This window comes from Littorina saxatilis, linkage group LG4 (assembly GCF_037325665.1).
Source record: "Littorina saxatilis isolate snail1 linkage group LG4, US_GU_Lsax_2.0, whole genome shotgun sequence".
NCBI lineage: Eukaryota > Metazoa > Mollusca > Gastropoda > Littorinimorpha > Littorinidae > Littorina > Littorina saxatilis.
This window is the reverse complement of record NC_090248.1, coordinates 29,645,617-29,660,988: the sequence shown is the minus strand read 5'-3', so window position 1 is coordinate 29,660,988 and position 15,372 is coordinate 29,645,617. Positions and strand designations below refer to the sequence as shown.

General features: G+C 44.6%; 1 protein-coding gene across 3 annotated transcripts in view; it reads right to left on the bottom strand.

The window, feature by feature from the left end:
- LOC138964448 (thioredoxin reductase 1, cytoplasmic-like) overlaps positions 1–15,372 on the bottom strand; it is a 62,103-nt gene that overhangs the window by 13,507 nt on the left and 33,224 nt on the right. For all 3 annotated transcript variants that reach the window (XM_070336406.1, XM_070336405.1, XM_070336407.1), the window contains exons 4-12: positions 7,660–7,746; positions 7,114–7,247; positions 6,549–6,621; positions 5,094–5,162; positions 3,400–3,450; positions 2,931–2,968; positions 2,435–2,539; positions 1,883–1,998; positions 957–1,182 (exon numbers count right to left, since the gene is read on the bottom strand). In XM_070336406.1, the coding sequence (XP_070192507.1) occupies positions 957–1,182; positions 1,883–1,998; positions 2,435–2,539; positions 2,931–2,968; positions 3,400–3,450; positions 5,094–5,162; positions 6,549–6,621; positions 7,114–7,247; positions 7,660–7,746 (899 nt within the window). The remainder of the gene's footprint in view (positions 1–956; positions 1,183–1,882; positions 1,999–2,434; positions 2,540–2,930; positions 2,969–3,399; positions 3,451–5,093; positions 5,163–6,548; positions 6,622–7,113; positions 7,248–7,659; positions 7,747–15,372) is intronic.

The following is a 15,372-nucleotide window of genomic DNA, read 5'->3' as shown; positions in this document are numbered from 1 at the left end:
GTACAATGTTAACAATATTTCAGCTAATTCATAGGTTTTACACCTTGTTTGGTTATAACATTATTTATAATACTTTCTGTTAAAAAATAACTTTTAAAAAAAGCAGTGGAAAATAACACACAAAAAAACGTTAAAAAACACAAATTATCCCCCTTTCACCCCCCTTTGCTAAAACAAATCGCGTGACAAACTTATAAATAGCACGACTGAACTGGGCATCCATTTTTGAATTAGTACACAAAATTTGGTGGTGATTGGACTTAATTCAAGCTTGCTAGACAGATTTCTTTAGAGTTACTGATTTTTGGTAAGTTTCTTGGTGGCAAGCTTGGGCTGGCAGGACGTCAACGCCGTGGCAGTGCTAGTCACAATAGTGTTAACAAGGGTAAAAGGAGAAACAGAATCCGTTAGTCGCCTCTTACGACATGCTGGGGAGCATCGGGTAAATTCTTCCCCCTAACCCGCGGGGGGTACAGATGAAAGCAAAGCAAGATCTACAACATTAAAAGAACACAATGTATAAAAAAAAAATGTGTTGCAGATTATTCAAAGAATGCAATATAAGCTTATAAGCTTTTAACACCCTCACAAATCTCACAATACACCACACCAACAGCACTGAAAGTACAATTCAATCTGCCATAGATAACTTTGAGTGTTCACATTAACTGTAAATGTCAGTGTTTCATCAGCTTTTACCTGTAAACACAAGAAGAGAACTTAAATGTTCAGCCAGTTAGTCCTCAGTCCTAACTGTTTATATCTAATGTGGTAGTTTATTGCGCCAAAACAAGCACTCATTAGTCTGACTGGTAGCAGTAACCATTTCATCGTTTCTTGGTAGGTTGTATGGAAGTAATTTTTTAAAGTGATATTCGCTTACAAAACACCTAGCACCGCTAATTAATAATAATAATGACGATCATTGCAAACATAGCATCAAAACTCAATCAAACCTTAGAGGGCACGGCTCCACGGAGGAACTTGACCTTGTGGTTCTTCATGTAGTCGCCGATGATCTCCGCACACTGCTGGTCAAAGCCTCGCAAGAGGATGGACCTCACCATGACCGTCACGTCCAGTCCAATGCCCGCCAGAAACCCTGCGCACTCCAGAGACACGTAGGAAGCTCCGATGCACAATGTCTTGCCTGGGCAGTAGTCTAGAGAGAACAAGTCATCGCTGAAAGAGAGAACAAAGAAGTTAATTTATAGGTGTTTAATGACTGAAGCAAAGACCTAACTGCTGTGCGAGTGAAGACAGTAACAGGTGAAGAAAAATGCACTGACTTGAAACAATTATTAGCATTTATTTGTACTTTTTGTCTATATTTTATTTGTTTGGTTTTCATTCTTTTTTTTAACATTTTTGTGTTCACTTTTATCTTTAGGGCTCAGAGTTCATTAGCATAAGATCATCAGCAACATCAACAGCTACAAGAAAGTGGTTAGACACAGTAAGTCTGTCCTGAAAATTGGCAGACAGAGGTCCCACTGCCTGACATTAACATCAAATTTAAAACTTAAAGCTGCCGGGTGTAATAGCATGCACACAGGAAAAAAAATCACAAAGACGGGAGCAGACTGAAAATTTGGCTCTTCCCAGTCAAGCGTCGTCTAGCGAGTGACGCTTTGTTAATTACATGTGATCTAATTTGAAAATCTAATTGGCTCTTCGTTATCAGACAACTGTGTCTCTCATTGACTTAATTGTCATGGGCAAAAATAACAATTGTCCCGTGCCATCATAAAAGCTTTTGCCGCGCCGCAAAGTTTATTGAAATTCTTAATATATGACCCTATCCAAACAAAGGGCCAACTGAACAACGAAATGCACAAGTTAACAAAACGTCATCACACAAAAAAACACAAAGTCTGCGTACCTGGAGATGGCGAACTCCTTGGCACCAGGTATGTTAGGGTACCGTGGTCTCTCGCCTGTGGCTACGAGGAAGTATTCCGACGTCATCTCCACTGTTGTCTCATTTCGCTTTGTTGCCTGCACACAAATCAAAAATATCAAAACAACGTCTTTTTTCTCTCTTTTTTTTCTGCTATGAGGGGTAGACAGGGCTAGCAGTGATGGCATCATTCGTCATTTGATTTTTTAATAACCAAGTGGATTTCTCAGACAATAGAATATTGTACCTATTAAAATGTATACAGACAATCTTGCTAGTTAGTTCCTGCCTCTTTGTTTAAATGAAACGTAGCAGAATTGCAATCAGTGTAATGTTAAAATGCTCAAATTAATAGTCAAATAAACAAGCAGACTGACAGACGTATATAAAGACAGAATAAACATTGACTGTCACCAGCGCCTTTAACTTTTAACAGCTTGCAACATGCAAGAGAGGTCTACCCTCTGCACAAAATTTTACCTGCATGTACACCTACAGTCTCAAGATTACTCTCCAGCAAGAAATCATTCTCACCTTGATGCAGTGATTGTCGAGAAATTCCCCGTAGCCGTTGATGTAGTTGACCTTTTTGTCTCGTAGCTGCACTCTGTAGCCCCAGTTGAGGGAACCTATATGGTCCTGTGAAGTTAGATAACACACTTGTCAAACACTAAACTCAAGGCTGTCATCCCCAAAAGGATCATACACAGAAAAGAACACTATTATTTACGTTTCATGTACCCGTCCGTTTTTAAAGCTGAGCATAAGTATGGACAGTACCAGTGTTGTTTTTCTTCTGTTGCCTTATTGTATTGGTATTGCAACTGACATAATATCAGTCCCAAACTGAGAGCTTCAGCCACAATAAAAATCTAAGAAAGACTCATAGCTAAAGAAGGAGCAAAATGGTAAAACACTGATAGACAACCATTTCAGTAAAAAGATTGTTCAAGCTGATGCTAACCGAGTTTCAAACAATTTGAAGGCATGGCCCCCTATTTTCACAAAGCAACTACCAATAACTACATACCTGGATGGCATTCTTCATGTTGTCCCAATTGTGTTTAACTGAAAAACAGCAGTAAGAGCATGACAAAGACAAAAAAAAGGTCTGGGCTGAAGAAGGCTTACCTATAACTTAGCTCATGAGTGAACGTGCAATGCATGCAAGTGCACACACGTCACACACACACACACAATGACACGCACACAATGACATGCACACAATGACACACACCCAGCATCCACCAAAATGTGCATGCTAGAAAGACACCTCGCTTCTTTCTTTTTTTCTTTATTTGGTGTTTAACGTCGTTTTCAACCACGAAGGTTAACACCTCGCTTCAAAATAAACTGACAGATACTATATAAAGAGATGAAAACAACAGGTTTTTTTTGTTGTAAAGGTTATTGAGCCTTTGAACTGATGAGATGAAAAATAACAAATTAAATTATTGAACATTTTAATTCTAAAAGACCATGAAAAGTAAAACACTCACTTCCTTCTGGAACTTCCCAGCCGAATGCTTTGGCATCGCTGAACTGTTCACCTGCAAGAAAAACCATTCAAGTTGCCATTTAATTACAAATAAATCAAGTCAAAATAACAACAAAACTAAATACTACATGCTCTAACAGAAAGACTGACAGACTATTTTTAACTGCATATCTCTTGGGACTGCCTTTCTCACTCTGCTAAAAGTAATACACAGAGGAAAAAAAAGGAAAAAAAAAAGATTAAAAAAATATATTTGTACACTGTATTGCCTTTTCTTACCTTCTGTAAGAAAAATGAAAGGCGACACTACCAGCGGAATCTTAAAGGCACAGTACGCCTCCCGTAAACCATCACAGATACTGTCAGGCTTTTACACACAGTACAAACACCCTTCCATTTGAACACTCACCGAACGGGAACATCCTAGGTGCCCTACGTAAAGAGCGAGCAATTTTCAAAGAATTAATTTTTCGGATTGAGACCATCTCAATCGGACCCATCCTGAACTCAGGTCAAAAATGAGTTACTTCCCTTCAACTGGCGATAGCTGTGGAGCGATGATTGTGCGTTTTGGCACTAGACCTAACTTTTAAAATCTAAATAATAAATTGACAGCTTGTTACACAAACATTCTTAAATCATAAAAGAATTATTTTTTCATCAAGACAAGATCTTTCTTTCTTTGTTTGGTGTTTAACGTCGTTTTCAACCACGAAGGGTTATATCGCGACAGGGAAAGGGGGAAGATGGGATAGAGCCACTTGTCAATTGTTTCTTGTTCACAAAAGCACTAATCAAAAATTTGCTCCAGGGGCTTGCAACGTAGTACAATATATTACCTTACTGGGAGAATGCAAGTTTCCAGTACAAAGGACTTAACATTTCTTACATACGGCTTGACTAAAATCTGTAAAAAAATTGACTATATTCTATACAAGAAACACTTAACAAGGGTAAAAGGAGAAACAGAATCCGTTAGTCGCCTCTTACGACATGCTGGGGAGCATCGGGTAAATTCTTCCCCCTAACCCGCGGGGGGTAAGACAAGATCAGTACAATTCAAAGTTTTGAAAGTTTGAGAAAAGAAAAGCCCGGAAGCAGGGTCACGCAAGGCCGTTGTCTTCGTAGCAGACGACGGTTTATAGGCAGTCAAAAGCCATTGCTCGAGTTCTTATGAACCACATTCGTTTGTTTCGTGAAAAGTCAGAGGTACATGATAACGTGCTATTGCAGATAAGCTCACAGCGAGCCGCATTCAAATTACAAACTGACGACTGCATTGTGAAAAAGGGAAACTGGATCACACGGGTTCATGATGGCTCAAGGGTAAGATAAACCACGCAAAAATAAATTCTTTGAAAATTGCTCGCTCTTAACGGAGGGCACCCAGGATGTTCCCGTTTGGTGAGCATTCAAATGGAAGGGTGTTTGTACTGTGTGTAAAAGCCTGACGGTATCTGTGATGGTTTACGGGAGGCTTACTGTGCCTTTAAACATTTACAATTTTGAACACAACAACTAGAACCTTTAATTTGTCTCAAGCGATGCCTAATGACCACATCTTCATGACCCTGTAATCCAATCAACTATACAACATAAGAGTAAGTGCAATCTCAGGTTATGAGAGAAATTAAACAAGCAACACAGAACCAACAGAAATAAAGCCTCGGCTCTTGCAGTGGAGGAACAACATACCTAGAACAGCTGCCCTGTGCATCAACTTCTTTGGAATGCAACCCACATTTACACAGGTACCACCAAGACCTGTGACAAGGAGAAAGAAAATGTTATAAATGAACATTAGATCACTTTACTGCAGTTCTTGGAAAAGTACACAAATGTGTTTATTTCTGTCTCCACCAGGGAACACGAATGTTTATTTCTGTCTCTACTATTGTTTTAAATCGATCAATAATTAAAGTTTAAACAGATCCATCAATAATGAAATTAAAATAAATAGGTAAATAAAATAAATAAACAAACTGTCAAAACACATTCTAGCTTTAGAATAAAGTGCAGCAGCTGAAAAATGCACTTAGTATCTAAAGAAATACATGCATGTGCCAAACGTACCTACATGTATGCATATGATTTTACAAGTTCACGCACAGATTGTTCTGCCAGTTGTGACCGAACTTTCATGCTCGTAGCAATATTAAATCTGCAGAATTCAACAACTTAGATCTTTAACTACGGTACTTTTTATGTTTTTTTATCTGCTATCTTCTTTTGAGCTGACATACAGAGGAACCCCCCTTTTAAGACCTCCATAAATCTGAGAAAATCAGGTCTTAAAAAGGGGGGAGTCTTAAAATGGGGGTCATTTCACCAGGGCCTAGCATTGGAAAAAGTGAGTTCAGCTTACAAAGGCGGGGGTCTGGGGGCCGCAGGAGGCCCCCAGTGGGGTCCAGGGGCAAAGCCCCTGTTGGGGGTTCGGGGTTGAAGATTTTTTTTACCTAAAATGACCCCCCCCCCCCCCCCCCCCCCCCCCCCCCCCCCCCCCAAAGAAGATTGAGCAACTAAATTATGCCTTCACCAACAAGCAAAACACAGACAGAAAACACGAAAACTGACAATCTTGTGTTATTTGGCCTAAAAGTGCCATTCCCACTTCCAGGAATACCTGGATTCTTTGTCACTAAATGGCTGACCACGTTCAACAATGTCGCTTCGAGACATTATTTCAAGTCTAGAGCCACAAAACACCGGCACAAAGCATGCTCGCGCGATGCCAGAGGAAGTGCGTGCTCAAGCAAACTGTCAAACCGATTGAGAATTGAACCGAATGGCGCACAAAACGAAAGCTGGGACTGTTTGGGTTTACCGTTTGGGAATAACAGGTTTTTGCATTTCGGCGTACACCAAATCGAGTTCCGCGTACTGGAGATGTTATTTCGGCGTAAAGTACGCAGAACGGCTTACAATGCTAGGCCCTATTTCACAGAGGTTATGAACAGAAAATCTGAGAAAACAAAGTCTTAAAAAGGGGGGGGGGGGGGGGGGGGAGTCTTAAATTGGGGGGTCTTAAAAGGGGGGTTCCACTGTACCACATGTTATCCTTTTTAGTCAGGTTATCATAGTTTTGATTTTATGCAGTTTGAGTCAAGGTTAAGGGAGGGTAAGGGCTGCTGTGAAGAAATGTGAACCTACCCCATGTGGTTCCCTGGGGACTTGGAGACACATAGTCCAGCAATGCAACTTTCTTCCCCAAGCCCGCTGCCTCCTGCAAAACAATGAATAACAGTTAGAGGCACCAAAGCACAAAAAAAGTATCAACATGACTATCACTAAGGGATACAATAGTAACTGAAATAAGTGAAAAGGGGGGAGCGGGGAGGGGGGAGTGTATAGGAGAGACAGAGAACTTTCTATAATTTGGACATCAAAACAATAAACCTATAAAGAGCGGGTCCCAGGAGCACTAAATTCCAGCTATCATGCGTACCATAGGTACTTTTTTCCGATTGTATAGTCGTCAGGCAAGCATAGTGCAAGCACAAATGCCAATTTCACGCCTGAACGATATGGAAAAGTGTGTGTGTGTGTGTGTGTGTTAAAAATATTCGCGATAAAGCGACAAATGGACACATTTGGGGGGGGGGGGGGGGGGGGGGGGGGAATCATGGACTCTTGGAACGGACCCTCTAAACATTAAAAGCAGGGTCCCGGGACCATCTAGGACAGGTGTCCATGGGAAGCCCTGAGTATACAGTACCTTAGCTGCTGCCAGACCCCCTGATCCGCCTCCAATGACAATGAGGTCATATTCGTAGGCTTGAACCGGCAATGAGTTGATGAGAGGTATTAGACGGTTGTCTGCGTGTGCCTTCAGTGTGTCATCACAACCACCTGTGTTGTAGGAACAGAAAGGATCAGGCACATCTATTGTGGAACCATACTCATGCAAGGATCACACACATCACTCATGACGCGCATCATTTTTTCTCTTTGGGGTATAAAGTATTATTAAAGTTTTCTGTTTGAAATATCATTCATGTTGGATTTAACATGTGAAAATCAGTCTTTCGTGGGTGTGTAAATGTTTTGAATCTTTAAAAAAAGAAAAATGTCTTGGGTTGGGAGGGGAAAAAAAGGTTTCGTCAGGAAATAAGAAACATTGATTTTTATTTTTTTGGGCCTAATGGAACAATTAGGCAATGCTCACTGTTGAGCCTCCAGTACAGACTGAGGTGAACCAGGAATTCATAGAGGCGCACAATATTCATACTTATTTCTACAAACACTAAACTCTTATTCTTACCTAAATGTTTTCCATTGACGAAGACATTTGGAACCGTTTTCTGTCCGCTCATTTCGAACAGCGCAGTTTGCAAATTGTTGCCATCCTCTGGAAAGAGAAACAAATACAAGATATCAGTGATTCGAAAATTTCAACAATAAATTTTCATTTAATTAATATACTTACCCAACTCACATATAAAGCATTAACTTCCGTTTGATGCTTAGACATTGAAGCACTGACCCTGGTATCAGGGGGAGGTAACTCCCAAAAACAAAACAAACCTTGTAGTCAAGGTCCTGTAGTTACCTCCCCTCACAGGCTGCCCGCACATGCGCGAGAGATACTGCCGGTATAGTCATTCCCAATGAAACACCACCTTCAAAACATAACGTTTGCGGGGTAGGTAGGGAGGGTATTTACTATGTGAGTTGGGTAAGTATATTAATTAAATGAAAATTTATTGTTGAAATTTTCGATTAAATCACATATTCTTACTCCAACTCACATATATGGCCCAAAGTCAGAATTGGTGTCCATTTTTGTGACATACAAAATCAATTTTAAAAATGAACATTTTCTTTGTTTTGAAAATAGAGATGTATTTTAGAGCATAAATACGCAAGGAACAGCTATGATTTAAGAAAACTCATGTTTGATCACTTCACAGATTCAGGTTTAAAAGTTTGCAGGAGTTCATAACTTCACACCGTCACAAAATTTAGACTTGTTAAATCATTGTTGCTACATGTATTGGGTCTGTTTTAGACATCTGAGCAAATTGCTACAGCAAATTACTTTGCATTTCAAGCAAGTTAAACTTGTTTTGGCCACGCATGATGCAGATGTGAACTCCATTAATGGGAAGTTCATAACTTCACATAATTTACTTTTATTGGTATAATAAATTTAATTTATACAGGCAGGAAACAATTTGTTTAGTTTTTTAATCTGAAAAAGGTGAGCTGGAACATGAAGGTAATTTTTGAAGATGAAGTGTGGAGAAGATTTTTTGGTTATCTGTATTATTTATAGAAATTAATATTGTCACAATTTTTTCACAGCAAATATTGGCATAAGTTATCATTAAATCTACAATTTTGCTGTTTTTGTGCAAAATGTGCTTGAAAAGTACCATCAAAAGGATTTCAATACACCAAAATGTTTGTCTGACTCAAAGAGTTGGCAGAAACTGAAAGTTTTTTTAGAATGTCCTAGGAGTTCATAACTTCACACCGTGACATCACAAACTATGGCTAATTCAAACCAAAGTAAGAAAGTGCATATGTCATCTTATTTTCTCTCCAGCTACTCTTTGTAATCAACATACAACTAAGTAATAAAAGTAAAACATTTGTGAAAACAAACGATAACAAAAATCATAAAATGTGAGCGTGCGCATAACTTCACAAGAATTTTTGTTATGTTGGTCTCTAGTACAGTTACTGTATAATATATTTGCAAAACAATGACAAACTGAGAACACAGAGTTATAGTATAGGCTAAAGCTGCACTTATATTACAAAATCAGATTTTAATTGCCAAAATAAAACAAATTGTTTGAAACTTGTGAAAGTTCATAACTTCACATCAATCACACATTTATACTAAAATAACTAACTAAAGTCTCTTGCAAATAATTCTAAACAACTTAATGATTTACTTAACCAAACTCAGTCATGAAAACTGTTACCGAAATCATTATTTAGTTAGTGTTTATGTCAGCTGACTGTGTGTTCATAACTTCACATCATTTATTTAACTGAAAAGCTACGTACTAAAATCTGCTGGTAAATTAAAATAAAAATGACATCAAACTGTAACAGCCTACTCTGGAGAAGAGCAGCACTACATTTGAGGTAGTGATTTAGTGTAGTAAATTAATTGGAAAATTTCCTAGATAAATTTTCATTTAATTAATATACTTACCCGAATCACATTAGCATTGAGTCACCTGAGATGCTTATCACTGAAAAACGCTTACCCGGCTAAAAAATTTAAAGGGAAGCAACCCCATCACCAAAACGAAAGTGAAAGTAGCTTGGTAATGGGCCAGCACACTGGGAGTTACCTCCCATACGGGTGTGTGCCACGTCACTTCCTCTAGGAACACGTGCCTATTCTCATACGGCTTTAAAAATCTTAAAACCATACGCGGGGCAGGTGGGAGGGAATACAGTATGTGATTCGGGTAAGTATATTAATTAAATGAAAATTTATCTAGGAAATTTTCCATTAAATAACATATTCTTACTCCGAATCACATTAGCAGATAACATCAACAAGGCGGTGGGCTAGAAAAGAATCAAAACTCACCATCAAGTTCTGGACAGGAACTGGCCTGCTGCTAAGAGCGCTGAAAGGCCTCTGGAGCCATCCTGTCGAAGAGCCGAGACGCCCCGAAGATAAAAGTTTATGAAAACATCTTCAGAACGCCAAAACGCAATTGTCAGCACCTCCTCTAGACATCTGGAGCGCAGTACTGCCAGAGAGGATGCCCACGCCCTCATTTCATGGGCTCGGGCCGAGTCAAGTGGCAAGGAGGGCATGACCCCCCCCCCCCCCCCTCTTTGTGCGACTCCACTCATAAGCTTGCTTAATGAGCGAGGACACCCACCGGGCCAACGATACCTTCGACAAATCTTACTCGCGCCTAGAAAAGGGCGAGATAAACAGCAACTTCTGAGAACTAGACCGAAACGGCTGAGTCCGGGCTAAGTACAGACGAAGAGCCCTCACAGGGCAATCGACCAAATCAAGGTCATCCGGGGGCAACGCGCTGATCAGAGCCTTGACTCTAACCAGCGGAGAGGCCTGCCCCGGAGACTGATTCTTGGCCAGGAAATCGGGCCGGAAACGCAAAGATGCGGAACCGTCCGACTAAAAGGAGATATCTCCAGGCTGACCCGACAGGGCGTGGACCTCGCTACCCCGTCGGGCCGTTGCCAACAAAAGAAGAACCAGCGCTTTGCGAGTGACATTGAACAGAATGGCCTCGCTCAAAGGCTCAAAATCCGCAGAACGTAGGAATTCCAGGATTAAAAACAAGTCCCACTTGGGAGCGGGCAAACGAGCTTTCGCTTCCTTAAGAGCAGCCCTTTTAATGACTGCAGCTATAACGCCCCCGACTCGAACAGACCGACCGATCTGCTTAAGAGTCGCCGAGATAGCGAAGCGCCGGACCCTCAACGAGGAGCCTGAGGCGCCCTGCGAAGACATGAAAGAGAGGCGGTTGGCGACCTGAATAGAGCGCGGAGCCACCGAACTCACCCCTGTAGCTGAACACCAGGCAGTCCATGCCTTCCAGTGGGAAGCATAAACTGACGAGGTGGACGCTCTATGCGAGCGAGCCACCAAGTCCAGACGGATGGAAGCCATCAGGAGAGGCAAAGTGGAGCAAATCTGAGCTTGGAGCTTGTGCACCCTTCTCTGAGAAGGCTGGACAGTCCACGCGACCGTGTCGAAAGACATCCCCAGATAAGTGAATGTCTGTGACGGGGTCAGCTCCGACTTTCCCTGGTTGATCGAGAACCCCAACAAGTTGGATTCTCGAAGAACCATCAGGGTATCTTGCGAACAGCCGCTCTGGGACTGGTTCATGATGAATCAGTCGTCCAGATAAGCCCGCAGGCGGATACCCTAGGACCTCACCAGTGCACAGACCTGTCTCACCACCATGGTGAAAATCCATGGTGCGAGGGACAGCCCGAAAGGGAGTGCGCGAAACTGGTAGATCTGATCTCCCCACCGGAAACAAAGCCATTTCCGGTCGGCCGGATGCATAAGAATGAAAGTATGCGTCCGTGAGATCGATCGAGGTCACCCAGTCTCCTGGGCGGAGAGAGTCTCGGACCGAGGCTGGCGTCTCCATCTTGTCTTTTATCTCACTCAAGAAAGTGTTGAGGAGAGATAAATCCAACACGGGACGCCGTCCTCCTGACGCTTTGGGAACGGCGAAAAGACGCCCTAAAATCCCAGGGAGCTATGGACCCGAACTCTCTCCACCGCGCCCTTCTGCTCCAGGGAGGCAATTTCCGACTGCAAGACGGAACATGCTTCCTGCGAGAAGATGGGCTTGAACCGCGGTGGCACTCGGGTAAGAGGCGCCTTTTCCTCCCGCCAGAGCAGGCGGAAGCCCGATCTCACCACTCCCACAATCCATTGGCTGTCTACTACCGACATCCAACGAGAAAGCGCAAGGGAGGGGCCTCCCGCCATCACCAAGGTGGAAGGCGGGAGGGGGGTGAGATCGGGAGCGCTTCATTGGGGGTGTGGCTTACTCCCAGAGCCGCCACACCCCCTCCCCGATGCCGTCCTCTTCTTCCTGCCACGAGCGACCGGCAGAGCCTGCCGCTTCTGAGCTGGCTTGAGGTTCGACAATGTCTGAGCCTGCTTTTGCTTAGAAGGCTTAGACTGTTTCACCCCCTGCAGAGTGAAGTCGAGGAACTGACTGTCCTTGTTCGACTGAATCTCCTTCTGTCTGGCATCCATTGCCAGAGAACAGAAGCGAGATTCCTCTGAGACCGGGGAGACTCTCAAGGTCTCCCTAGTAGCCAGCTCCGTGAACTGGGACTGCGAGAGGAAGAGATCCCTCCTACAGAGGACCGCTTGGGTGTACTGTAGAGAGGAAAGACGCAATTGTTCCTCATTGACCTTGGCCAAGGCGGTAAAAATTTTAGCGCAGAGACATCGTCCGCATTTTGTTCTTCACTGAGAGTGAAAGGAACCAGCGAATCGATCAATGCCCGATACAGAGTCCGAACAAGAGTCTCCGCAACGGAGGACAGTTCGATCTGCCGACGTCCAACCTCCTCAGCAGAGAGGAGGGAAGCCTCAGAAACCGGCAGAACCAGATCAAGCTTGATCGGTTTAGCCAGAAGAGGCAGCAATTCCCGGGGAACCGGAAGGGTAGCCCTAGGGAGTGCAAAAGACGCCAGCCAGCTCTGGCTCTGAGTGGGCAAGCTAAGCTTCCTATTGCCCGTAGGCACAAAGGAAGAGGCTTGAGAAGCCGACGCCACCCACTGCTGAGCTGATTCCGGAACTGGACCAAAAGGAAGCAGTAACGGAACAGGCACTGGCCGAATACCACTCCCCGCATGTGCTGGACGAACCAGCGAATGCGAAAGTTGGTAAGCCACTGACGGAGACTCGGCGAACCGGAAGGAAGAAACATCTTCCTGTGCCGGCCGGAAGTCCGCCATGGCCGAAGGATCGAACGGAGCAGAAGAGTCCGCAGCCACCACCCCTTCGGGGAAAAAACGAGACGCTACTTCCGCCGCGATGTCAAGAACAGACTTGAGCTTCGACGGAAACACGCCCCGAGACTCCTCGTTGACCACTGATGGAGCATCAGAATAGTCACACATGGAACCATGACCAAAACCACCAGTTCCGGAAGCAGAAGCATGCCCTGGCAAACCGGAAACCGGAATGCCTGTGCACGAACATTATCCTGCAACCCAGAACCTTGTGAAGGTAAGGGTAGGCAGGACGACCATCCGTACAAAAACCGGAGCTGGATGAGCTGACGTCACTCCCCCATCCGAGTGGAGTGATGCCTGCTCAAGCCTAGGCACTAAATGGCCGGAAGGCGTACGCTGGAATCCACCCTCTGATATCCGGAAGGAAGCACCAGAAGAGGAAGCAGCGTGTCCGGCCGAAACCGGAAGTGTAGTCGACGAAACCGCGCAATGCGGAATTGAAGGCTGCACTGGTTGACTTCGTGATCCGGAAGGACCGGAAGTCAGTGAAAACTCCATACTGCCGCAGCCGCCGTAGCGTGCCTGCGTGGACGGATCATCACCTCCGGCGAGTGCCGGTAGTGCAGCCGACAGAACCGCGCAATGCGGAAGCGAAGGCTGCACTGAAACCAAAAACACCAGTTCCGGAAGCAGAAGCATGCCCTGGCAAACCGGAAACCGGAAATGCCTGTGCACGAACATCATCCTGCAGCCGAGAACCTTGTGAAGGTAAAGGGTAGGCAGGACGACTATCCGGAAAAACCGGAGCTGGATGAGCTGACGTCACTCCCCCATCAGAGTGGAGTGATGCCTGCTCAAGCTATAGGCACTAACAGGCCAGAAGGCGTACGCTGGAATCCACCCACTGGTATCCGGAAGGAAGCACCAGAAGAGGAAGCAGCGTGTCCGGGCGAACCGGAAGTGTAGCCGTCGGAAACCGCGCAATGCGGAAGTGAAGGCTGCACTGGTTGACTTCGTGATCCGGAAGGACCGGAAGTCAGTGAATACTCCATCCTGCCGCAGCCGCCGTAGCGTGCCTGCGTGGACGGATCATCACTTCCGGCGAGAGCCGGTAGTGTAGCCGACGGAACCGCGCAATGCGGAAACGAAGGCTGCACTGGTTGACTTCGCGATCCGGAAGGACCGGAAGTCAGTGAATACTCCATCCTGCCGCGACCGCCGTAGCGTGCCGGAGCGGACGGATCATCACTTCCGGCAAGTGCCGGAAATGCGGCAGCCGAAACCGACTGCCGCCGCTGTTCGATCAAATCCGGGGCCTCGTAGGTTATCGCCGGAAATGAAAGATCAGCATGGTATCGGTCGTGACCCGAAGCGAAAGAGCTGTCTCCCGAGAGAGAACGTCCAGGCGCCTCACGAGGGCTATCGGACCAGCTCTGCTTACCAGCCGCAGCTGAAGAGGGAGGACGCTGCTCCAAACCGGAAATGGAAGGCAAAGACACGGAAGCCAACGCCCGGACGTCACTGCCAGATGCCGGAAACGCCAAACAACTGGCGACGGAACGCTGGAACTCTGCCTGCACCAAGCTGCGGATTTCCGGAACCAGTGTCTAAAACAGAAAGGAACCAACGCACCCTGCACAGGTGCTAACAACGAGGACGAAGTCTCCGTAGTAGAGAACCGGAGCAGACGTAACAGTAGCGCTAGGCGCCGCAAAAGATAGCAGAAGTAGTAACAGCGCAAGGCGCCGAAATAGGTACAGACAACAAAGTGCTACGTTCTTGGTCTGTACAAGTAAAACTGCTTAAGAAGAAGCCTAAGGCTTAAATTTCCCCTTGGGGTCCGACTTGCCACAGCGCTTGTCTGAATCAGACATGCTGTCAAATCCATGTAAACAACACGAAAACATTTTACTGAACGTAAGTCTAAACGACTGAAAACTCAGTAAAAACACACACTTTCGCGTCAACAAATTACGATAGCTACACTTGCCTAACAAAAACAGAGGCACGTAGAGCTACAAACAAAGTCACACGAGCTAGTAAACTAACTCACACAACAAAATGGCGAAACACGCAAGTAACTGACACACAAGTCAACAACACGTGGCAACGCGAAAAAAAATTTTTTACTGACACGTAAGTCTAAACGACTGAAAACACAGTAAACACACACTCTTTCGCGTCGACAAAATACGATAGCTAAACTTGCCCCACAAAAACAGAGGCACGTAGAGCTACAAACAAAGTCACACGAGCCAGAAAACTAACTCACACAACAAAATGGCGAAACACGCAAGTCACTGACACGCCGGTCAACAACACGTGGCAACGCGAAAAAATTTACTGACACGTAAGTCTAAACGACTGAACACACAGTAAACACACACACTTTCACGTCAACAAAATACTATAGCTACACTTGCCCAACACAGAAAGGGGCACGCAGAGCTACGAGCAAAGTCATACGAGCTAGCTAACTAACTCACACAACGAGATGGCGAAACACGCAAGTCACTGACACACAAGTCCGCAA